Source organism: Gouania willdenowi, chromosome 19, assembly GCF_900634775.1.
Source record: "Gouania willdenowi chromosome 19, fGouWil2.1, whole genome shotgun sequence".
NCBI classification, from domain to species: domain Eukaryota; kingdom Metazoa; phylum Chordata; class Actinopteri; order Blenniiformes; family Gobiesocidae; genus Gouania; species Gouania willdenowi.
In genome coordinates this window covers 18,126,439-18,150,916 of record NC_041062.1, presented here as the reverse complement: position 1 = coordinate 18,150,916, position 24,478 = coordinate 18,126,439, and the positions used below count along the sequence as shown (strand labels likewise).

General features: G+C 36.7%; 1 protein-coding gene across 4 annotated transcripts in view; it reads left to right on the top strand.

Moving 5' to 3' along the window:
- The first annotated feature begins 4,955 nt into the window (after positions 1–4,955).
- Positions 4,956–24,478, top strand: part of itgb4 (integrin, beta 4) — a 46,127-nt gene continuing 26,604 nt past the window's right edge. For 2 of the 4 annotated variants that reach the window (XM_028475563.1, XM_028475562.1), the window contains exons 1-15: positions 4,959–5,331; positions 9,140–9,222; positions 12,892–12,974; positions 14,422–14,523; positions 16,189–16,393; positions 17,436–17,532; positions 18,213–18,384; positions 20,321–20,584; positions 20,677–20,766; positions 21,369–21,491; positions 22,619–22,786; positions 22,868–22,944; positions 23,075–23,283; positions 24,189–24,292; positions 24,377–24,472. In XM_028475563.1, the coding sequence (XP_028331364.1) occupies positions 9,147–9,222; positions 12,892–12,974; positions 14,422–14,523; positions 16,189–16,393; positions 17,436–17,532; positions 18,213–18,384; positions 20,321–20,584; positions 20,677–20,766; positions 21,369–21,491; positions 22,619–22,786; positions 22,868–22,944; positions 23,075–23,283; positions 24,189–24,292; positions 24,377–24,472 (1,866 nt within the window). In that variant the 5' untranslated portion in view covers positions 4,959–5,331; positions 9,140–9,146. Of the gene's footprint in view, positions 5,332–9,139; positions 9,223–12,891; positions 12,975–14,421; positions 14,524–16,188; positions 16,394–17,435; positions 17,533–18,212; positions 18,385–20,320; positions 20,585–20,676; positions 20,767–21,368; positions 21,492–22,618; positions 22,787–22,867; positions 22,945–23,074; positions 23,284–24,188; positions 24,293–24,376; positions 24,473–24,478 lie in introns of all 4 variants that reach the window. The other 2 variants (XM_028475560.1, XM_028475561.1) reach the window with 2 other exon arrangements.

Sequence of the window (24,478 nt, the reverse complement as noted above, 5' to 3'; positions counted from 1 at the left end):
AAAAGTTTAACACAAAAGAATCAAAGTTTTGGAAATAAGTGGAAAGAAACAGTATTTAATGCAGTGGTTTCCAACCTGTTTTAGATCGTGACCAATTTGATATCAAGAATTTCTGGCAACCCCAAAGACACTTTTTCTAGAAAAATAATATAATAATAATAATGAATATAATATATTCATATTTAATAGCCTGCTACTGTAGCAACTGTTCTTCAAATGTAGAGCTAAAATGTGCTGTGTTTCTCATTGTATTCTAGGCAAAAGGTCTGACCTTTATTAAAAGGATGACCCAGATTGGGTTAAAGTTAAAACCAATAGATGACCATATCAGGATATGACGCAACAGACTGAAGACTCTTCTAGTCATCAATGATCCAAGACGAGGGAGCCGACTCACCACCATTAAACTGTAACTTTTCCAAATATTGTGCCCTTTCCTTCGAACCAAGTCCTTCCTTGTATGCCTTTACATCTATAACGTATTTTGAGGAGATTTTCTGTGGTTTTGGACATTTATTCATCGCAGTGTTTACCTCCAAGTGCCTCCAACATGGTCGTGCATCAGGGTTACTGCGCAGAACGTACGTGGGTGAAAACCCTCTATAGGAGGGTTCAGCACTTCAACCAGTACTGCAAAAAATAAATAAATAAATGCATAGCAGTATTGGTTGAAGTAGTCAGTGAGAAGGCTTTGGGTTCGTTACTGACGCTCCGCACTGAGTAAGCACAATATAATTCATTCGTTTGCTAGTATCAATCACTAAAAAAATGAAGAAATCATTCAGAATGCTAGGTCTGTTGTTGCCCACTCAGCTCCTGTATGTAGCAGATGCAGGAATGTTGGTGGTGATTCACCATGACGAGGTGCTCATCACTGCAGGCGTGTGTGTGTGTGTGTGTGTTGTGTGAACATGCTCACCCAGGCACACCCAGTGTACACAATGTACTTGGCAGGTCACTCGTCCTATTACCCATATCACATTTCAAGTAAACAATAATGATAATATTGATAATAAATTTTTGTAATCAACAAATTCAGAAGTATACAACAAGTTAATATATTGTGACAAAAAACGATTTTTTTTTTTTTTTTTTTTTTTTTTTTTTTTTACAGGTCGAAGTGTATGGGCACCCCTATTTTTTTAAGTGGAAAATCCTATTGAAATGCACAATCCAGATCTGATCCAGATACAACTCGTGTGGTAATTAAGGAACCAACCCTACATAACCGTCAATTTCACAATTAAAATTTTTTTTAAAAAAAAACTCCAATGATGATATTTTTCAAGCTAATCCATGATCCATATATTGATCTGGATCCCTTCCAAGATTTAATGAAGTCTTTTGTGGTGTAAGATCTATATTTGGTTCAAATGTCAAAATCTGTGAGGTACTTTTGCCAGTAACCCTGCTAACAAACAAACAAATAAATGAAAGTTGGTGAAAATATGACCTTCTTGGTGGAGGCAATAACTTAAATCAGAACCTGCGCTCGTTTACCGCAAACTTTCGAAAACGGCCGATCGAATCCGTATGTCTCCATGGAGACAAAAACCGTTATCGTAAGTACGTTGGTCTATGTGTGTGTGTGTGTGTGCGAGTGTGTGCGATCGTACACTGATGACATCATCAGTGTTCTAAAACAATTCTTAACAGGAGTTCCACAGTGTGGATGGGAATATGAACGGGATATATATCTATATATTTTCTTTTGGTTGCCAGAACACCACCAAAATTTAATAAGCTGTCCCTTGACCCATTATCAACATTTCCTGAAAATTGCATCAAAATCCGATCATCACTTTTCAAGTTATCGTTGTACACATACAGACAAGCAAACACACTCACGCAAACAAACTGACCAACATACTTCCGAAAACCATTTTTGTTTTCGTTAATTTTTTGGCTAATTATTAGTTAACTAGAAAATTGAAATGTAGTATTAATCCAAGCCATTATTATGTTACCATTATTAATATAAAAACATGTTTTATCCTGAGCTCTACTGTGTGTGCTGATACATTTTCAAAGTGAACCGTAAACTATGCTTAGACAGATTTTTATGCCAACTACACGTGTTACCATTGATTTAATTTGTCTTTTTAACTGTATTGTCTGGAAAAAAAATAACATAATTTATTGTAAACTGGTTGTAGCATCCAAATCCTTTAATTTTCTTCATTATGGTTGCATTCAGGGATTGTTCTGACGTGTACTTGCATCGGACATGGATTAAAATGATATATTTGCTTGTTTATTCCAGTAATAGCTCAAAGCATTTCCAATATATACAGAAAGTTCAACCAAAAAGGGGACAGGCAAGTTAGGTTGCCATCACCATGGCAACCTAACTTGCCTTCTTGCTCCGCCCACATCAGGGCCAGGTAAACAGAGCTACAAAATAAAATACAAAAAATTTAGATATTGTTAGAAATAAATTATGGCTCCTATACACTGCATGGTAGCAGGGATTTTCTATATTAAACTTGCATTTCAGAGTTTTAGGTCCAAAATGAAATACATACCGGTAAAATGAATAATTTAAAGGTATTTTCGAAAAAATAAATAAATAAAAAATTCTGTAAAATTTAGGATTCAAGCATTTATTTTTTAGGACTATTATTATAAAAAAAAACATTATTCTCGCTGAGCTTAACACTTTACTCTTGATGTTCTTTTTAAAAACCATAATCCCTTTTTAATTGAGTTCAATGCTAACTACACACATTAGCATTAACTTAACTTGTCAAAAATATCTATAGAATTCCTTAAACACTGGTGTTAGTTCGTAGTGAGCGCTTTAGCATGGCCTAGCTATCTATCGCAGATTTATTGGTGGTTGACAATATAATGTAGGTTGGTTTCCAGTATTACATTTTCATGTTAATGTGAGGATCAAGAACCACAGAACAACTTTAGATCTTTCACTTTAATGGTTGCTGCTTTCTTCAAAGCCCAAATTGTTACCTTTGGTTTAGTGTCTCTGCCTTTTTGTCTGTCTAGACTTTTGAAAGTTTAATGGGTTTTTCACAAAGCCAGAGTGAAGAAAAGGGTTGTTTCTCTCAATCTGTCACCCACACATTCATTGTATCTGTATGGCTTTTTGTAGTTGCTATAGAAACTGCCCAACGACCCTGTGTACAACTGATCAGAGTTAGTAAGGGTGTGAAATAAGCAGTCACTGCCATGAATTAACATTAAGATTCTTCAATGGTCTTTAAAAACAACAACAAAAACTAGCAAGTAGACAGTGATACCCTTTAATAAATATAGTAATACTAAGGGGGTCATTCATAATTTCAGGAGTGCTGTTCTTTTTCTTTCAATCAATCAATCAATCAATCAATCAATCAATCAATCAATCAATCAATCAATCAATCAATCAATCAATCAATCAAATAAACGGATAACATCGATTATGTCGATTATAGTGACCAGCATTTTTTCCAATTACAAATAAATTACAATTATCATTTACAAATACGTTCTCAATTACTAAAGTTCAATTACAATTAATCCCAATTACTGAGCCTGAAATAAATAACCTAATAAAAGTTAACCTTCCTCTTGTGTTAGCTTTCTGTTAGCATCTCTGATGATAACAGCTCCTAAATCAGCTGTAAAATACACTTAAAACTATATAGGGTTAGGGGTTAGGGTTAGGTAGAGTTAGGGGTTAGGGTTAGGGGATAGGTAGAGTTAGGGATTAGGTAGGTTAGGATTAGGTAGTTAGGATTAGGTGAGTTAGGGTTAGGTGGTTAGGGTTAGGTAGGTTGAGTTAGGGATTAGGTAGAGTTAGGGTTAGGTAGAGTTAGGGGTTAGGTAGAGTTAGGGGTTAGGTAGAGTTAGGGGTTAGGTAGGATTAGGGTTAGGTAGAGTTAGGGGTTAGGGTTAGGGGTTAGAGTTAGGGGTTAGGTAGAGTTAGGGACTAGGTAGAGTTAGGGGTTAGGTAGAGTTAGGGGTTAGGGTTAGGGTTAGGTAGAGTTAGGGATTAGGTAGAGTTAGGGGTTAGGGTTAGGGGTTAGGTAGAGTTAGGGATTAGGTAGAGTTAGGGGCTAGGGGTTAGGGGTTAGGGTTAGGGGTTAGAGTTAGGGATTAGGTAGGATTAGGGTTAGGTAGAGTTAGGGGTTAGGTAGAGTTAGGGGTTAGGTAGAGTTAGGGATTAGGTAGAGTTAGGGGTTAGGTAGAGTTAGGGGTTAGGTAGGATTAGGGTTAGGTAGAGTTAGGGATTAGGTAGAGTTAGGGGTTAAGTAGAGTTAGGTGTTAGGTTACTGGTTAGGTAGGGTTAGGGTTAGGGGTTAGGATTTAGGGTTAGGGGTTTGATAGGATTAGAAGTTAGGTAGGGTTACTGGTTAGGTAGGGGTAGGGTTAGGGGTTAGGGTCACGACTGGCTAGGGATAGGATTATGAACAACCCTTATGACAGCCTTCATGACACCTTATTCATGCTAATGACAGGTGTTGTACCATGGGGCTTCTTCAGTTCAGGAACGTAAATACCGTCCTTCCACCTGAGTCCTACTTCACCCATTCAAGCTGATGGAGAAAGCAGGAAAGTGAAAACCGCTCTGTGGCAATCACAACGTTCCTCTCTGAAAGTTGACAGGTAGAAAATGTGCCTGTGAGTGCTGAGTAAACACACAGTCACAAAAAGCTGTTTCCCACAGCCTGAGGCCAGTGTTCTGCTGCACTCACCACTCCCAAAAGCTGAGGGAGGAGAAAGGGAGGGAGCCTCAAGCCCACACAGGTGAGCTCTTTAATGGGGGGGTGGGGGGGACTGAGGTGTGGAGCTTTTACCCGGCAACAGAGTAAAAGTAGGGGGGAGGTGGGCTGTGGTTAGGGTGGAGAAGTTCTCTGCTCACCTTTGGAGAAAAGGTGTGTGTGTGTGTTTGTGTGCATGTGTGTGTGTTTGTGTGCATGTGTGTGTGTGTATGTGTGTGTGTGTGTGTGCATAGAAGCTAAAGGAGGGATCAAGTCCCAGCACTCACAGTCAGAACCACTCATTCCCTCTGAGTCTATGTTCCTTGTGTGTCTCCCACACTGACACACACACACACCCTGCTCGGCTGAGTGGGCTTTAAGGGCAAAAGGAGTTAATCTTTGACTACAGTGCACTGTGCAAAAGAAGAAGAAACAAGAGAAAAGGAGGAAAACTTTCCCCACGGATTTTAAAATTGGGACAAATAAGTTGATTATTTCAGCTCAGGTGGATTCAAAGTTGTTGGGGTTTTTTTATTTCTTGGGAAAAACCAAAAGAAGGAGTTCCTTTTTTTTTTCTCCTTATTTATCGTTGGACTTTTGGACTTGGACGTTGGCGAGGACACAGTAAGAGGTTTGTTTTGAGTAGTTGTAGATTTGCTTCTTTGTTTTGAAGACGCTGTGTTGTAAAAAGTCAATGTTGGTAGACGTTAGTGGCACTTTTGGACAAAGTTAAACAACTTTTGTTTAATGTTTTGTGTAGCTTTGTGTTCCACTGCTTCAAAAATAGTATATTATTCAACCCGGGTAGAGATCATTCCTGGTGTATTGTAGCTATAAACACTGTCGTTGTGTTGACAGTGACAGGTAAACACAGACCTGACTTCTTTATGACACTCACACTGGCATTTAGATCAATGTCAAAGATCCCCTACTGTGACCCCTAAACCTGTTTAAAAAAAGCCCCACCCCCACTTTAACAAGGTCGGCCCACGCCCAGTGGTGGTATGCTTACCTGGCAGGCATGTTTTTGTCTGCATACACAGTCTTTGAACTTCTTCTCAGTCTCTTTTTTGCAAACGCCTGAATTGACTCTTTTTTTTTGTTCTTGGGAAGCTGTTTTTTAGTCCATCTTGTTAAACTACTTTTTGCATTTGATTTTAAAGGAATGCTCTGTTGGTTCGGTTTGAGGAACAGTGTTTTTCCCTCGTATTTTTGTCCCCTGACCCACTCTGGTTAGTGATTTATGTGACACCCTATGTCTCTCCCTTACTGCCACGCCTACACCTGTAGATGTCTCAGTTTCTCAGGGAGGTGCTAAGGGACCTTTCCTGTATGTTTTGTATCTCAGACAGGTCATTCTCTTACACCAAGGTGAAATTCCATGACCAAGTTGTAAATGTTGTAAGCAGAGATCCCTTTTTCCCCCTCTACAAAAGGACAATTACTGAGAGATTTCATAGCCACACTGGGCTCATTGTTCACTCTCCACCTCCAGTGTTAGACACTTTTATGTGTATCTGATTGTTCCAAATGTGGTGCCGAATGTAAGAACGAGGTTATTGTTTGATAGCCGACATATTTTGAACATTTAACTCACTTTACTCAAATTTAGCTCATTTTTATTTTGTTTGAGACAAATTCATGTAAAACAGCAGGTTGTACATCATTGTTAAAAAAGTATAAACATGAAAAATAAATCTAAATCTAAATGTTAAATCTAAATCCAAATGTTAAATCTAAATCCAAATGTTAAATCTAAATGTTAAATGGGTCGCCAAGTGTAAAGCTAAATTATACATTATATAGACCCTCCAAGCTTTTTTGCATCTGCACCTGTCCACTTTGTATAATTTCTAAACATTTAGCTTTACTCGTGGCAACCGATTTAACATTTAGATTTAGATTAAACATTTAGATTTTAATATCAATTTAACATTTCAATTTAGATTTACATTTAACTCATACATTTAGATTTAAATATAAATTTAACATTTAAATTTTCTTTTAGATTTATTTTCATGTTTACACATTTTTACCAATGATATAGAACATGCTGTTTTACATGAATTTCTGTCTCAAATGAAAGAAAAATGAGCTAAATGTTCAAAATATGTCAGCTATGAAAAAGTGACACAAATTTTACGTTGAATGTCCAAGATTCCAGCTCAGAATTAGAAAGTGGTTTTATTGTGACACAGCACACTGCTGGGATTAAATCCTGTTCCCTGACTGTTGTGGGTCCTTTCCTAACGTGATCCACCACCATGCACTGTAAGGCCCCATGTGTTCATTAAAAAGCCTTAAATCAGGGGTGTCAAACTCATTTTAGGTCAGGTGCAAAATATAAAGTAGTTTATGAAATGGAATTTCTGAAAAAATTAGTTCTTTGAACAGTTTAAAATTTAAAATGACTGCAGTTATGTGATAAAAGCATGGAAAAATTGTCATCCTCAAAATATTGTGGAATTTCATCAAATTTGTGTATTTAGAAGAGCTGATATCTACAACTGAATTATTTGGTTATTTACACAATTATTAGTTTTATTTCTGTCTTTTTTTACTTTCTCCTTCGAGCCAAATTGCATGGTCTAAAGGGCCGGATTTCGGCCCCGGACTTGAACTATTTGTAAGGCAAATTTTTTGTTCTCTTATGTTTTTCAATTCAATTTGAAACTCGACTTAATAAAAGGAATGCCTCCAAAAAAGGTTCAGCTTGAAATCAATTGTAATGGTTTGGATTTAAATTATAATGTGTAATTCAGGATTGGCTCTTATAAAAGAGGTTAATGAAATCCATGTATTTAATCATTCTACGGTTTTAATTGATAAAGATTGTGTTTTAGTGCAGCAGGAACCAAAGGAGAAACAGTCTGAGCTTCTGTCTGTGAATAGTGATGGAAAATATCGGAACGAACATAAAAGTCCCAGCGCACAAAATCTTAATCCCTTGTATGTCAAATGAACCAAATCCCAGTCTAATCTACAAATATAAAATAATGATACATATTTTATCACAAATGTTTTTATTATAATCATGGTTAGTGTTCGCGCTAGTGTTACTATACGTTTAGGGTTAGCATGAGGACTTAGTGTTAGCGTTTTAGTATGTTAAATTGAGGTTTTGTTTTTAGGCCGGGCTACCAGGCTCAAAACGCCACTCACTTTGTTGTTGTTGTTGTTGTTGTTGTTGTTGTTGTTGTTGTTCTTGTTCTTGTTCTTGTTCTTGTTCTTGTTCTTGTTCTTGTTCTTGTTCTTGTTCTTGTTCTTCTTCTTGTTCTTCTTCTTCTTCTTCTTCTTCTTCTTCTTCTTCTTCTTCTTCTTCTTCTTCTTCTTCTTCTTCTTCTTCTTCTTCTTCTTCTTCTTCTTCTTCTTCTTCTTCTTCTTCTTTCTGAAATTTGGTAGTTATAATATATGGATGTGTATGCATCGACACTCGGAGCCCGATTTTTGATTTGGGACCCAGGGTGACTCCAAGGGCCCCCCCCCCCAAAAAAAAAACGAAAGTCGATTTCTCATTTTGCTGCGAGTCAAATATTACGGGGGTGCCAGTGGGCCACCCGGGGGGCCCATTTTTCAAATGACTACTCCTCTGTTAGTTCTTGTTAGATCGCAATGCAGTTTGGTATGAATACTTTATGAACGAAGACGCTCGGAGTGCTTTTTTTGAAATGGGGTCCGAGGGCCCACCCCCCATTTCTGGTAATTTCCAAATTTATGGGAACATAGTCGTGTGATATATTGTTTCATAGGTATTTCAATGTAGATTACGATTATGCCTCACACAATTTGATTAAGGGCCCCTTTTTTAGGCAATTTCCATTAAAGTCGTTTTCTCATTTATTTGTGAGTCAAATAATGCGACAGTTGGTGGTACCGAATCATTGACACATACCAATATATGAATGGGGCTCATTACTCTGTATGTGTCACGGAGCCTCCGGGTGCCCCATTTTTAAAATGACTACTCCTCCGTTAATGCTTGTTGAATCGGGCTGTAAATTCACATAGATATTCTATGAGCGGATGTCAAGAGCCTCTCAGAAACCTTTTTGAAAAGGGGGGGGGGCACCCCCTTTTACGGTAACTTCTAAATTTATTGGAACATAGTCATGTGATAGTTTCAAAGGCAATTCAACGTAGATTACAATTTTACGCTGCCCAATTTATTTGGTTTTATTCGGTGGAACCGAGACATTTCACTGAATTCTCGGGTGCTTTTCGGTGCGGAGACGTTCCGTGGGCCCGGCCGTAGTTCAGCCGAACTTGTTTCAGGAAAACTTCTGACATGTTTCGACTGTCAACTGTCAGTCTTCGTCAGAGGAGTTCTGCTGATTTACATATCTTTATGTAAATACTCAGGTTCAAATTGTTCATGTTTTCTGAGCCTGATGAAGTAACACAGTAACCTAGCTTGTGTGTGTGTGTGTGTGTGTGTGCAGGGCAGAGATGGGGAGACGGACGCACTTCCTCTCAGTGTGGCCTGCACTGCTTTCCGTCCTGTTGACCTGCTGTTCTGCTGAAGGTGAGGATGAGGATGAGGATCATTTATGGCAGAAAATCAACCAATTGCAGATTATACAAACTTTAGGCTCATTACTCAGCATCATCTCAGCCCATCATCTGTACCTGTAAGTCTTTATAATGTATATATACAGAATAAACAGAATACAACACAGATAAGTATCCAGTCCATCAAAGTGCTATCACACAGACAGACAAAACTTCTGGTACTTCAAAAAATAACAATAATTCATGCTGCCTTGGGCTGTCAAACTCATTTTTGTTCAGGGGTGAAATAAGGAGCACACATATTAATTTCAACATTATTGTTCCCTAGTTTGCACATAATACATAAAATACAAAATATGTAAGAAACTCACAATATCCAACCAATAAGTGACAGATATTAGTCCTAACAGGATCGTCACTTTAAATTTCTTAGATTTTGTGAACAATTTCTATTCAATTAAGTGAAATATTGTGTCATAATTTGAGGAAAATTAAAGAATTTTGTAAGAATTTTGAGTTTAACATTAAAAATGACTGCAATCATGTAATATAAGCACTGGGAAAACTGGAAGCACCTGTAAATATTGTTGAGTTTCATTAAACACAATGATTCATGTTTTCTCCTGTGGGCCAAATTGGATCCCCCAAAAGGCAGGATTTGGTCCCCGGGCCATGAGTTTGACACACGGGACTTAGATCAATTAATAAAGTAAAGTAAAGTTGACTTAATATTCATTAAACTTCATATATTGGTTATCAGTGACTGCAGCCTTCACCAAATAGACTTTGATGATAATTTCTGGTAAAAAAATTAAAATTAAAATTAAAATAGCAAGTAAGAGCTAGCGGAATGGGACAAACTTTATTCAAGATTACTCCTCAAAATGTAACAATTCTAGCCTTATGATATTTAAAAAAAGAGATAAAGAAGCTTGCTTGATTTAAGAGTGCACAAATGAAATAACTAAATTCTATGTAAGTAAATATTATCAATTTTCCAATTTTTGTTTGGACCTTTTTTCTCCTTATCTTTGGTTCTCTGTACACAAATAAAACAATTGAACTTATAACATGTTTGTTGCCATCATACAGATGCATTATTCAATTCCTGCACTGAAAAAAATTAAATGGTTGCATCAACTCAATGGAAATGTTTAAATTAGAAACACTGGATTTGGTTAAGTTCTTTTAAATCAACACGACTGATTTAATTTACATTGATTTAATAAATACTGTACTTACTCTTAGTTGTTCTCATATCAAGGTTTTGCATTAGTTTAACTTAAAATGAAAACAAGTCAACTTAGATTTGGCAGAAATTATACATTTAAAAATTTTTTTTTAAAAAAATCTAATTTTTTCTTAAGAAATTCAGAAGCTCAGCATCACAGAAAATGTAATTGATGCAGGTTCACTTATATGAAAATAGGAGGTTGTAGATTGCTTTAACTAAAGCAGAAATCTTTGAGTTTGAGTGATTTCAACAACTCCTGAAACACTATTTTTGGTGTCGTAAGTCATTATTATGTCATGATCAGATCACCGAGCTCCACCTTTGAGCGTGTGCAGGATTGAATGAAACTGCTCTTTTGTTTCAGTATTACTTTAATACGATAAAGAGGAAAGGGTGTGGGATGCTCGTCATTTAGCTAAAGATGAGTTGCTGGCTCGCAGACTCAAATCGAGCAGGAACGTCCTTGAAAGATCAACTTTGCTTTACTTTGATCACTTTAAAGGAATGTTGGTCGAGGCTGTTAGTCGCTTTTATCAAATGTTTCAATCATGTCTTTGTACGCATTGTAACTTCTGCCTGTATTATTGTTACCACATACTGTAGCAACACGTGGGTAAACCATTCTTTCACTCATGCATTCATGAGCTAAACACTATGTTATACTCAAGTGCAAGTAAGTCATACATAAAATACTCAAGTACAAGTAAAAAGTAGTACTCAGAGTAAAAGTTACTAGTTACTTTCACCCCCCACGTTTTATTTTGGTAATACATCTTTGCTATGGTTTCCTTGCGTACAGTAAACATCTTATGTATAAACTTAAAAAGTAAGAGACCAAATCAATTTATTTTCCACAAATGCATTTGTATAAAATAAAAGGTTTGTCAAAATGTGCAATTCTTTAAAAAAAATAAAATAAAATAAAATAACACCAATGAATGAAATTCAAAATAAAAAGAATTCCCTGGCTCTATGTATAGCTACATTTATAAACTCTTAAAACTAGGAAAATAACCGGTGTTTTGGCTTGCATGACAGAGGCTCAAGAAATAATACAAATAAAAAGAATAAACACTAAACAATACATCATTAAGTAAAAGACTGTTCATTAAATAAGGATTAAATACAAATGCACACATTACAGTAGAAAAAAAATTAAATTAGATAAAAACTATTAATAATAATATAAATGTACAAATATAATACACATATATACAACAATCAAAGTTGTCAGGTTTGATGAATTGTACAGTTTTCTGTGGAGCACTACGTTTAATCTGGTTTCATCTGCTATGATTGTTGTCTGGTTTTCATTTTTTTATTTTTTTTGTAGTTTCACAATGTCCGTTGATCATTTTAAAACAAAAAAAAAATTATAATTGACCCAGTGATGGTTGGGTGTAGAAATGTTACAAATCACTTCTTTTAAAACATATTTAAGTACAAGTAAAATGACTGCTTTAGAAAAAGTACATGTTAAAAACAACTCAATAACAGTAACGTGAGTACTCTTCCTGTACATACTGTAGATGTTGATGTAAATAGACACCACGTCAGCTTTTTGCTTTAATGTAAGATAAAAAATCAAACACTTTGCAGTAGGGCTGAATCATTTATATGCATTTGCGATATTATCGAAATATCATAAAACACAATTTTCTGACCGCAAATGCTGCAATTTTTTATTCTTTATTATTCTTGTCCTGTACGTGAAGTGCAGTCCACATGTTTACATGTTTCATGAAACGTGAAGTTAGTTTGTACTTGTAGGGATGTAAAGATTAATCGTGAGGCAGTTAAAAATCAATTCAAAGGTGTCACATTGATACTCAGTAATTCAATCGCAGTACTGTTTTTAACAGCAGAGGGCGCTATCTATTTAGAATTTGAAATTCAGGACGCACCACCGTGTTTTAAATCAGAAGTGTGGAAGCATTTTGGCCTCCCCAAGACAAAATGAAAGAAGTGAGAAAGAAAGAACTATAAGGTAAGAAGGGCACAGAACAAGAGAGAGAGAATGAAAGCCATAGTTTGTTTATCTATATTATTTATTTGATATTGGATTTGTTTTAAAGTCCAATTGTTAAGGCACAAAATACATTTTCAGTTGCACTTTTAAAAAGTAAAGGGACTATTATATGATGCAGTTTTGCATAGTTTACTGTAGAGCTAGAATTTAAATGACTAGTCTCTAAATAAAGCTGAAATTGTTTATTATGAAACAGATTGATTTATTGCTTGTGTCCATTAAAAAATACATGACAAGAGGCCCTTGAAAAAATGATTGCATATTAAAATGCAATATTGAGGGAAAAAAAATTTATTTGCAATTAGATTATTTTCCAAAATTGTTTAGCCCTACTTTGCAGTGTCTTTTCAAAGCTTATTATTTTCTCCATTTCTTTTCTTAATATAATTTCCTTTATTTTCTCACTTGTGTCCCAACAGAAAACTACTGCTTTGCCTCCAAAGCTGAGACATGTTCAGAGTGTCTGCAAACAGGAGAAGGCTGTACGTATTGTTCAGACGAGGTGAGAGCGCTATAATACTGTACATAACACAGCAGTATCGCAGCAGGTATGAAAGAAGATTGTTTTTGCTCGTTATTTTTTCTTTTTCATATGTATCTCAAGTCAAACTGAAATATCAAGACACGTATGAACCTAGATATGTAAATATCTCGTGGACAGAAAGCACACACCTACTGTATAAGCTTATTTAGATTTATTGACTTTTCGATACATTTTCGTAGTTGGGTTTTCAAAATAAAAGCCAGGAGTGGAAGAAAAATTAAGACGTATTGTCCCCAAAACTCTAGAAAACCCTTAAATTCAGAAAGTAACAACCCCTAAACCTAACACTTCCATCCATCCATTGTTTAACCCGCTTGATCCTTTTCTCCGGGTTACGGGGATATCCTTTTATTTTATTTATTTTCTTACATTTTCCTTTAAATTACTCAAACATATCAAACCACTATGTGTAAAACTTGGATATTATATTATATTATATACAAAGTCTTTTTATTTTTTTTTTTTTTTTTTAATGTCAATGTTTTAAGAGACAAAAGCTTTTTATTTAAATGTCATTTAGCATGAAGACGCTACTTTAAAAGCTGTAAACACAAGCTGTAGGCTTGATTTAATTTACTGGATAGTAGGGCCCAGTCATACCAGTCCAATAAGACACACCTTTCCAGTTTGATTATTCATCATTATTCAAAATGTCTTTAAAGGACACAACAGCAAGAATGGAACCACGACCCTCAGGAAATTATTAAAAGCAACACATTTCTGCTTGAACACATCAATACCTGCAATTATGACGTAGTTATTGTCAAAATTTTAATTGAAAAAAAATGTGTCGCTATTGTAATCGCAATCAAATTGTAATTGAGTTCAGATAATTGACTTTTTAATTGGAATTGGAATGGAAATTCTATAAAAAACTGTCAATTACAATTTTATTCAACGCAAACCTGTGGAACCATGTTACAGTTCTATGGCTTACACATGTATATGGTTAACAATTATTAAAATATGTTTCATATCAAGTTTACCTGTAATATATTTATTAGTGTATTTTACAACTGATTCAAGACATGGGTCAAAATTGAGCTGTAATCACAAGACATGCTAACAGAAAGCTAACGCAAAGGGAAGTTTACGTTTTATGGGCTTATTTATTAAAGACTCGTAATTGGAAAAAATATCAGTCATCGTAATCGTATTTGAGTTGTGATATAACATGAATAATTGAAGTGACGTAATTGTGTCCAACCCTGGCTATTAGCATAGTAAATGTTAGCTAGCATGCTAAAAGCGCTAGCCTGACTTTTTTTTTTTTTTTTTTTTTTTGTCACCGCCATGTGACACCAGGTGGAAATACTGTATGAGAACATTAAAAAAGTAAATTCTGCCAATCCGTGAATTTAATCTGATCAATTTGCCATTTTTTGTTCATCCTCTGTTTCCTCAGAACTTTAACGGACGTCGATGTGACTTGTTTCCAAACATCCTGGCCCACGGCTGCAGTGCTGCCGCTGTCATTACAGCTAAAAGCAGCATGGAGATAGAAATGGTCAGTATTCAGTTCTCTAAATCACAGTTTCTCAAACTTTTTTTTTTTTTTTGTGCTAAAGTACCTCCTTTCTCTAACTTTTGAATCCAAGTTTTGTCCCACAAGAGCATTTTGCTCAGAATTCTGTGAAAAAATAACTTTTGAGCATCATGACGGAATAAATGAGTGATAACACACACTTTAGAGAGTCTCATTTTCTAAATAAGTGCAATGAAACAGTTAGTATTTAGATTTATTTCTGTCGCTTTTATCATTTACGCTCATTTCCTGCATGATGTGGTACCAAGTTCATGTTCTCATCAAAATCATTTCTACCATTTTGTTTTGTGGTTTTTTTTTTGTGTCATTTTGTGTGTTGTTTGGTGTCATTTTGTGTGTTGTTGGTATCATTTAAATCAGGGCTTCTCAACTGCACATTTTGCCGAATTCAATCAACCAAATTGAATTTTTCAAAAATAGCTGTTGAAAACACATCTGTAGTCTCTTTCACACATGCATTTCACAGCATGCCTGTCAAAAGAAGTTTCTTTCAAAATAAAAGACAAGTCCAACATAAGAGACATTAAGTATTTATGTATTTTTGACCAGCTGTCCACGACCCACCCAGTATAGGTCCGTAACCCTCTATTGAGTCCCGACCCACCAGTTGAGAATTGTTGATTTAAATCATTCTCTGTGCATGTGTGTGCATGTGTGTGTGTGTGTGTGTGTGTGTGTGTGTGTGTGTGTGTGTGTGTGTGTGTGTGTGTGTGTGTGTGTGTGTGTGTTTTTTTGCTGTCGTTTGATTCTCTCTTATGTCGTTTTGTATGTTTCCTTGTTATTTTTGTGTATTTAGTTGTGATCTTGTGTGTTTTTCTCTCATTTGTTGTCGTTTTGTGTGTTGCTGGCAATAGTATTTTTCTCTCTTAGTCTCTTTTTGGTGTCATTTTGTGTATTTTGTTGTTGTTGTTTGTCTGTTATTTTTATTATTCATTCATTGTGTGTTTTTGTTGTTGTTTTGTGAGTTGCTGGTAATATTTAGTATGATTATCATTTTGAACTAAAAATAAACATCATATGAAACCCCATGTTTTTAACGCTTTCATTTGTGAATTTTCTTTCAAGTACCCCCTGTAGTGCCATCGCGTACCCCTAGGGGTACACGTACCCTCATTTGAGAAACACTGCTCCAAAGCAGTGTTTCTCAAACTTTCTTTTGGCTCAATTACCCCCTTTCTCTTGTTTCTGAATCCAAGTACCTGCTTTGTCCCACTACAACATTTTGCTCAAAAAAACTATTTAAAAACAACTACAGAACATAATGATGGAATGAACAAGTGATAATAATAAGATAATAAAGAATCTAATTATGTAAATAAGTTTATTGCAGTGGTTCCCAACCTTTTTTCTAGAATGAGTTTTTGATCATATTTGAGCTCAGAGATATACAGTATGTATATATATATATATTTTACTACTGCAAAAGTATAGAAATACATTTGTCTAAGATTGTGTGCTGGTTTATTAATTTAAAAAAAAAAAAAAGAATAATAATGAACAATTTAGAAAAATATTTTAAAATTTTTCAGAAACTCCAGGCGACCCCAACACTGATCTAATTTTCTGTCGTTTAAAGTGTGATAATTTACTTGAAATCACAGCTGTTTCCTCATATTTCCTTTTCAGAACAAACCAATCGATATCAAACTCCAGCAGTCCCAGGTGTCTCCACAGCAGGTCAGCATGACCTTTCTCCCAGGAGAGGAGAAGGAGATAGATGTGCAGGTGTTTGCTCCAACCAAAGGTCCTCTGGATCTTTACATTCTTATGGACTTCTCAAACTCCATGGCTGACGATTTAGATAACCTGAAGAAAATGGGCAACGAACTTGGTAAATACGACTTTTCCCTTATGTCAACAGTAATGTTTAGTATGGGGCGCTGATTGTAAAGTTGCACATGCTAAAACAAACAACAACTTTTTCAACATTTAGCAACAAACCACATTTAAAAAAATGCATGTGAATTTTTTTAATGTTAATTTTGAACAGATTTACAGCAATACTTTTTTCTCGTACAAATGTAATGTCAATGTAAATGTTAAATCTAAATGTTAAATGTATATCTGAAATGTTAAATCTAAATCTAAATATTAGATGTTAAATCTAAATATTAGATGTTAAATATAAATATTAGATGTTAAATATAAATATTAGATGTTAAATCTAAATGTTAAATCTAAATCTAAATATTAGATTTTAAATCTAAATCTAAATATTAGATGTTAAATCTAAATATTAGGTGTTAAATCTAAATATTAGATGTTAAATCTAAATGTTAAATCTAAATGCTAAATAATGAATCTAAATTTAAATGTTAAATCAAAATGTTAAATGTTAAATTGAAATCTTAAATGGTAAATCTACATGTTAAATCAAAATCAAAATTTAAATGTTAAATCTAAATATCATGGGTCGGGTGAAACTAAATATTTAGTTAATATGCAAATTCACCCAAATTACCTTATATTTTCGTACTACCGATGAATTTGCATATTAGCTAACTATTTAGTTTCACCAGTGACATTTAGATTTAACATTCAACATTTAGATTTAACATTTACATTCAATATTTAGAATTAACATTTACATTTAGAATTTACATTTAGATTTAACATTTACCCCGTGACCCTGAAAAACAGGAACAAGTGGGTCTGAAAATGGATGGATGGATGATGTAACATTTAGATTTTACATTTAGATTATATTTGTACAAGAAAATATTGCTGTTAATCTGGTCAAAAGTAACATGAAAAAATTCACATGTTTTTTAAACGTGGTTTGTTGCTGTTTATTTTGGCATGCGCAACTACGGTATACAATCAGCGCCCCATAACTTAGGCTGTGATTTTAACGCAGACATTTTCTGCTACAGCTTCTCTGGTAGAAAAGCTGTCAAATGACTACACCATTGGATTTGGGAAGTTTGTGGATAAAGTGATCGAGCCACAGACAGACATGAGAAAATCAAAGTAAGTACAAAACCACTACCAGAGGTGTAAAGAGTACTGATATATCATACTCAAGCAGAAGCACTGGTATTTCATTGAAATTGTATTCAAAATTACAAGTAAGTCATACATGAAATTCTCAAGTACAAGTAAAAAGTAGCTCAATTAAATAGTACTCAAAGTAAAAGTCACTAGTTACTTTCAACCCCCACGTTTATTTTTGGTAATAAATCTGGCCACTGTTCCCTTGCGTACAGTAAACATCTTATGTATAACACAATTGGAACTTAAATTTTTTTCCACAAAGGCATCTGAATAGAATAAAGGGTTTGTCAAAATTTACTTTTTTTTTTTTCGAAAATAAAACAATACCAATGGATTCAATTCAAAATTCAAAAAAATTCTACCTATTGCTATGAATGGTACGACTTAGAACATATGAATTGTGATTAATGTTTCTTCATAAGTTTATGAAGAAACAATGAAACAGAAATAATCGCAAAAAACAATAATTTACTGTACTTAAGAAATAGTTCAATTACTGATTTAGAAATACACAAAAAAGTACAAGTACCCATAAAAACAACTCAATTACAGTATTGTGAGTCCTTGTAATCTATTACTTTCACCTCTGACCACAACTCACAGATGAATCAATGACACGCACACGTTTACTTACACAATACAAACCTGACTTTCAGACTGGAGCAGCCCTGGACCGACAGTGACCCTCCATTCTCTTTCGAAAATGTAATCAAACTAACAAGTCAAGTGGACTTCTTCACCAGCGAGCTGCAGAAGGAGAGGATTTCTGGAAATTTAGATGCTCCTGAGGGTGGATTTGATGCCATATTACAAGCAGCAGTGTGTGAGGTAAATGCATATACTAAAGCAGTGTTTCCTTGTCATTGGGCCACCATAAGCGCTATGTCCTCGGAGACTTCACAAATGACTGAGAACATCAAAGATGTCACACAAGCTGCGTTTCCATTACCCTTGGAAATGCTCAAAATCTAAATAGCGCAATAGAAACTGTTAATGGAAACACCTGATTTTGGAAAAAACACTCAAATATGGCTAAAATGTTTTTACGCTTTCATGAGGAGGGATTTCAGACGATTCGATACTAAAAAGTGTCGCAAAAGTGCTATGAAAACACTTTTTCCGCAAACACACGTCACAGAACGTGATCGTGGTCACATGACCACTTCTCTTCGAGAAAATATGGCGCAGTACATGTAGACAGAAAAGTATAGCATTCTACTTAAGCATTATTACTGCCACATTAGCAAGAAACAACAACGGAATACTGAGTGTTATAAGGAGGTTTGGAGCGTCCATCTTTCTACAGTGAAGTCTGGTGAGATGAGATTTCACGGGAGATGCGAGGCTCCTGCTCAAAACAACCTTCAATAAAAACACGTTCAAAGTGTAATCATGCTTTGGCGACATTCAGAAATATTGCCTTGCAAAAATCTGATCCCATATTCAAATATATATATTTCTGGAAGGCAGTGGGTAAGGGAGGGGGGAGATTGGAGTCGAGTTTACTGGACAAATAGAGCTGGGTGTCATCCGCAAAGCAGTGAAAATGAATGCCGAATTTTCTGAAGATAATGCAGAGTGGAAAGAGATAGACGATAAAGTGAAGTGGGCCCAGGATGGAGCCCTGGGGAACACCAGAATTAAAGGAGGAGGGCTTGGAAGTGAAGGTTTAGGGTTGGATGAACTGAATGCAACCTGAGAGGTAGGAGTGGAACCAGTGGAGGCGGGTGTGAGTGACGCCAATGGAGGAGAATCTACGTATTGACAAGGATGGTGTGAGAAATGGTGTTGAAGGCTGAACTCAGATCAAGGAGGATGAGAATGGAGATTAAACCAGAGTCTGCTGCCATGAGGAGGTCATTGGTGATTATCAGGAGGGCAGTTTCAGAGCTGTGGAGGGGACAGAAACCGGATTTGAATTTTTCATAGAAGCTGTTTTGTGTGTGGTGGGAGTGAAGTTGAGAGGCAATGATTTTTTCTAACAGTTTTGAAATGAAAGGAAGGTGGGAAATGGGACGTAGGTTATTGAAATAATTGGGGTCTGAACTAGTTTTTTTTCAGAATGGGGGATTTAAAGAGAGTGGGGACAATTCCAGTGGACAGAGAGGAGTACATGATGGCTGATGGTGCTGTAAATAAAGCTGCTGACTATGAAAACTGCTAAAATACATTTCTAATTAATTTTAAGCTAATGAGGCCACAATTTACATTTTATTTATTTTACATTTTTTTTGCTAGTTTATTTACTTTTTTTAAGATCTTGCTTTTTCATAACAAATGAAATGTTTTGATCCAATTCAGTTTTAAGTTTCACTATTGTATTTTTGAGACAGACACACACACACACACACACACACTGCACTGCACTGCACACTATTACGAGCCTTCTGTGTGCATTCTGCACCGGACGCTGCCTGTGTTGTAGAACACCTTCTTGAACAAAGTCCGTTTTCTAATTCCTTATCGTAGTGCATGGTAACCCGTGCTGTCCTCCTTCTCAACTGTGCTGCAAAATTTCTGTACCACGCCTGATTTTTAGAGACACGCCTAACACCGCAGTGCGCAAAGCACTAGTCTGAAAAACCAGGCGCAGTGATCAAAACGCAGCGTAAGCTAAGCTTAAGGTCGCCAAAATAAGGGCAGTGTTGAATACAATACAATACAATAAACTGACAAACGATTTAAATGTGGCAATTCTCTGTGTTAAGTATTGCATCTTTGATGTATCTCCTAATGTTGTGTTTTGGGTTTGTACCACTACCAGAAAGAGATTGGCTGGCGTCCAGAGAGCACCCATCTCCTGGTTTTCTCCACTGAGTCAGCCTTCCACTACGAGGCTGATGGTGTTAATGTTCTGGCAGGCATCTTGAAACGCAATGATGAACAATGCCACCTGGATCCAAGTGACAAATACACAGAAGCTAACAATCAGGATTATCCTTCGGTACCAACGCTGGTCCGTATTTTGGGAGAACACAACATCATCCCTGTCTTTGCAGTCACCAACCACTCCTACACATACTACAAGGTCAGGGGGATTTTGACTTTTAGCTCAGAACAAAGTTGTAGACTTGTGTCAGATTTGATCATAAACGCCCTTGTGTTTTCCTCTGAGAGCAGAAACTCCAAGAGTATTTCCCCATTGCTGAGGTTGGTCTGCTGCAGGAAGACTCATCCAACATCCTTCAGGTCATGGAAATGGCTTTTGAAGTAAGAGCTCACAGTGTTTAGCACCTTGTAGACCAGGTGTCAAACTCACGGCCCTTTAGACCATCCAATTCGGCCTGCAGAAGAAAGTTAAAAAGACAGAAAAAACAAAAATTATTGTCTACATTAACAAGTAATTCAGTTTTAATAATTTCATAATAATGCAACACATTCAATGAAACTCCACAATATTTGGAGGACCGCAATTGTCCCATGCTTTTATCACAGGATTGCAATCAGTTCAAATCTCAAATTGTTGAAAGAACTCAATATTCCTGAAATAATTTCACATAATTTCCCCAAATTAAATAGAAATTGGTCACAAAATCAATAAAAATTTAAAAAAGAAAATCCTGCAGGGACTGATATTGTCGGTGCCTTACATACTTTATGTATCATTTATACGTTGTGTAAAGTGCAAACTTGTGGACATTAATGTTGAATTAGCTTTTTTTCCCGCCTGAAATCAGCGGCCCACTTAAGATCAAACAACTTTGTATTCGGCCTCTGAACTAAAATGAGTTTGAAACACCTGTTGTGGACAGTTCAGTCAAGCTGATGTAACTAAAACAGTGCACGTGTGCTAATCTCAATGTGTTTTGCAGAGTATTCGTTCTAAGATGAGCGTCCGTGCAGAGCAGAAACCCAAAGCTTTCGAGGCTCAGTTTCTGACCACCAGTGGACGGGTCGCAGATTATGGCAACTTTGATTTCAAACCTGGAGAAATTGTAAGATTCTGTTGTGTTGTTGAATGAAACATATTGTGTTTCATCCCTAAAGGAGCACGGAGCAGGATTTGTGGAAAAATAAACATTCATTTTGAGTCTTTTAATGCTAATGGGTGATGAGGCGTTCAAAACCAATGACAATGAGTGCACACGCATTTCTCTCTATTGCTTTGAACAGTGTGTGATGCATTTTCATCTGCAAATCCGCGCAGTTCTGCAGACGTGACGTCAAATGACGCTGATGCGCATTCTCGACAGCTTGGAGAGGTGTCCACTCTGCCGGAAATACAGAAGAAGAAGATGAAGATGGCTTTGAGACTGAAAGAAGACAAGCACGGTGGACCAAACTACTGTTTGGTTCCACAGATACATGTGGGGAGGTCTTGCATTAAACAGTCACGTGAACAACAAGTACATTTATAACTGTGTCACAGTTGGAGTGTGGATCGGGCCGCATTGTCTCGTCCGACCCGACAGTTAAAACCTAATTTTTTCCTCATACAACTGACATATTTACATTTGTCTTAGTGGTAAGCTTAATGTCAACATCAGATCAGCACACAGGGAAACAAGCAAAGGTCAAACACAAACAGGGGCACAGCGCGCAAAAGACCCAGTGGAACTATTTACATAATTCATCTATCAAAGATAAGGATAATCCATGTTCTTGTGCATAAAAAGAATTGTTTCAACAGTGGATGACATCATAGCTGTCCTCCTCATTCGGCTCTCACTGCTCCAGCAGGAATGTAAAACCGCTGCACGCAAAGGACACTGTGACCAAACCCGACCACCATTGTCCGAACCCAACCCATCAGGCACCGTTGGGCTTTGGTCAAGTATCCATCCTCTTGTCACAGTATCAGTTGCGGTGCTAAAGATTTCATGCGCGCCCCTGCGCCAGCTTGGATGATGACTGTAGTTACCCAGACGGCCGTTGTGTCACTATGGAGTCTGATTTCTTGATCCTGCCCTATGCTCCTTTAAGTTAATCCCATTATAAGGCATTGTTGAGTCAAAGATGATTGACAGCTAGGCCGTTGTTTGAGTAAAACGCTAATAGGTCAATGCAGAAATGACTAATCTATGTGTGTGTGTGTGTGTGTGTGTACGTGTGTGTTTGCCAGGGTAAATTCAGGATGCGACTCAAAGCTCAACGAATGATTGATGAAACACCCGTCTGTAAAATGGATCCAGACGACAAAGAGGGGACAATGAGAGTCAAACCAACGACTTTTGCAGCTGCTGTCAATGTTGAAGCTTCAATTTTGTGTCAAACTTGTTCTTGTGAGAAGGTCAGAATAATTTACTCTCAACCACGGATTAAGACATTCTCTGTTGTAGATTTATATTCAAGAGCTGTGTCTGTCCAACAGGAAGCTATCCCTAATGCTGCAAGATGCTTTGGCCATGGTCAGCTGGTCTGTGGAAAGTGTCAGTGCGACGATGGCTGGTACGACCAAAAAAACCAACATTTTCACCAACTTAATAGCCGTTTTACCCCATAAACAAGTTCTTGGTGGAATTATTTTGTTTGTGGTGTTTGACTTATCTTGTTGGCTCTGTATATGCTTTTATTTCAGGCTGGGTGCGTTTTGTAACTGCTCGGCCAGCACCTCTGCTCTGGACACCAACCAGTGCATCGGGCCAAACATGACAGAGCCCTGTTCAGGCCGTGGAGACTGTCTGGAGTGTGGAACGTGTGTGTGCTATAACCCGGATCAGTTTGAAGGGCCCTTCTGTCAGTACGACAAGACGCAGTGTCACAGATTCGGTGGCTTCCTGTGCAATGGTATGTTCTGAATGTAGAGTAAATCTGTAGCTAGAGCCTTAATGTTGTATCGGTCTAGTTCACTTCTATGATACTCCAGTCACTGCAGAGATTATTGTGTCTTGTCAGAAACAAACAAGACAACAACAAATAGCTTCATAAATTTTTTTTTTGTACATAGCTGGTCCAGCAGACTGAGCCATGAACCTATGATCATAAAAATGTAACTTGAATGCTTATCTCTTTAATAGGACACATGTTATCAGAAAGCATGATAACACTTTGTCTGGTCAAATACAACCAAAACTCACATATTCAATGAAGTAGCCAAGGTCACCTCACTGAATATGTGACTGAATGTTTCATATTTATCAGACGCAGAACAATAAGCAATCCTTGGGCCAATGTTTCTTGGGTGGAAATGAGGACTTCCTTTTAGAATGATAATACTCCATGCCACTATTTCTTTAAGTTTTGAGTTGTTAATGGAATACAAGTAGTTTTGAGTTTGATTCCATATTACTGGGATCTCATTTCGACCATCAGTGGGATGTGCTGAGTCAAGGATTCAGACTCATCTAGCGTAGTTTATGCCTTAAAATACTATGTGGCTTTGGAGGCACAAAGGTAAATGAACATATAAAGCTCTTTGCACCTCAAGACTACTTGAATATGCCTAGCCAGTACTGAGTCAGCCATTCTTTTGATAGTAAAACCACCCACTACCATTGAAGGCAGGGCCAACCTTAGCAAAACGGTACCCACATTATATATAATGTGGGTACCGTACCATACTATTATGACAGATTGGTTCATTAATCAGCTTTCACTTTGATACACAGTAGTCGTACATGAATGTTTCTCTCTCTGACGTGTTCAGCTATTCTTAGTTGGTAATTACAATCACAGCTGTGTTCTCTGGTTAGATCGTGGCTCTTGTATCATGGGTCGATGTGTGTGCGCTGAGGGCTGGGAAGGCAGTGCCTGCGAGTGTCCAAAGAGCACCCAGACCTGTCTGGATAGCAAGGGGGTAAGCAGCGCCTGCATTCGCTGTTTGCAGATGATGCCATTGTGTCTCCTTTTAACCTGAATCTGTCCTCGCTTCTTTTACCAGGGCATCTGCAACGGACGAGGTGAATGTGTTTGTGGACGCTGTAAATGTCCAGACTCTGGCATCGAGATGACCGCCACCTGTGAGCCAAACTTTCAGGTGTGT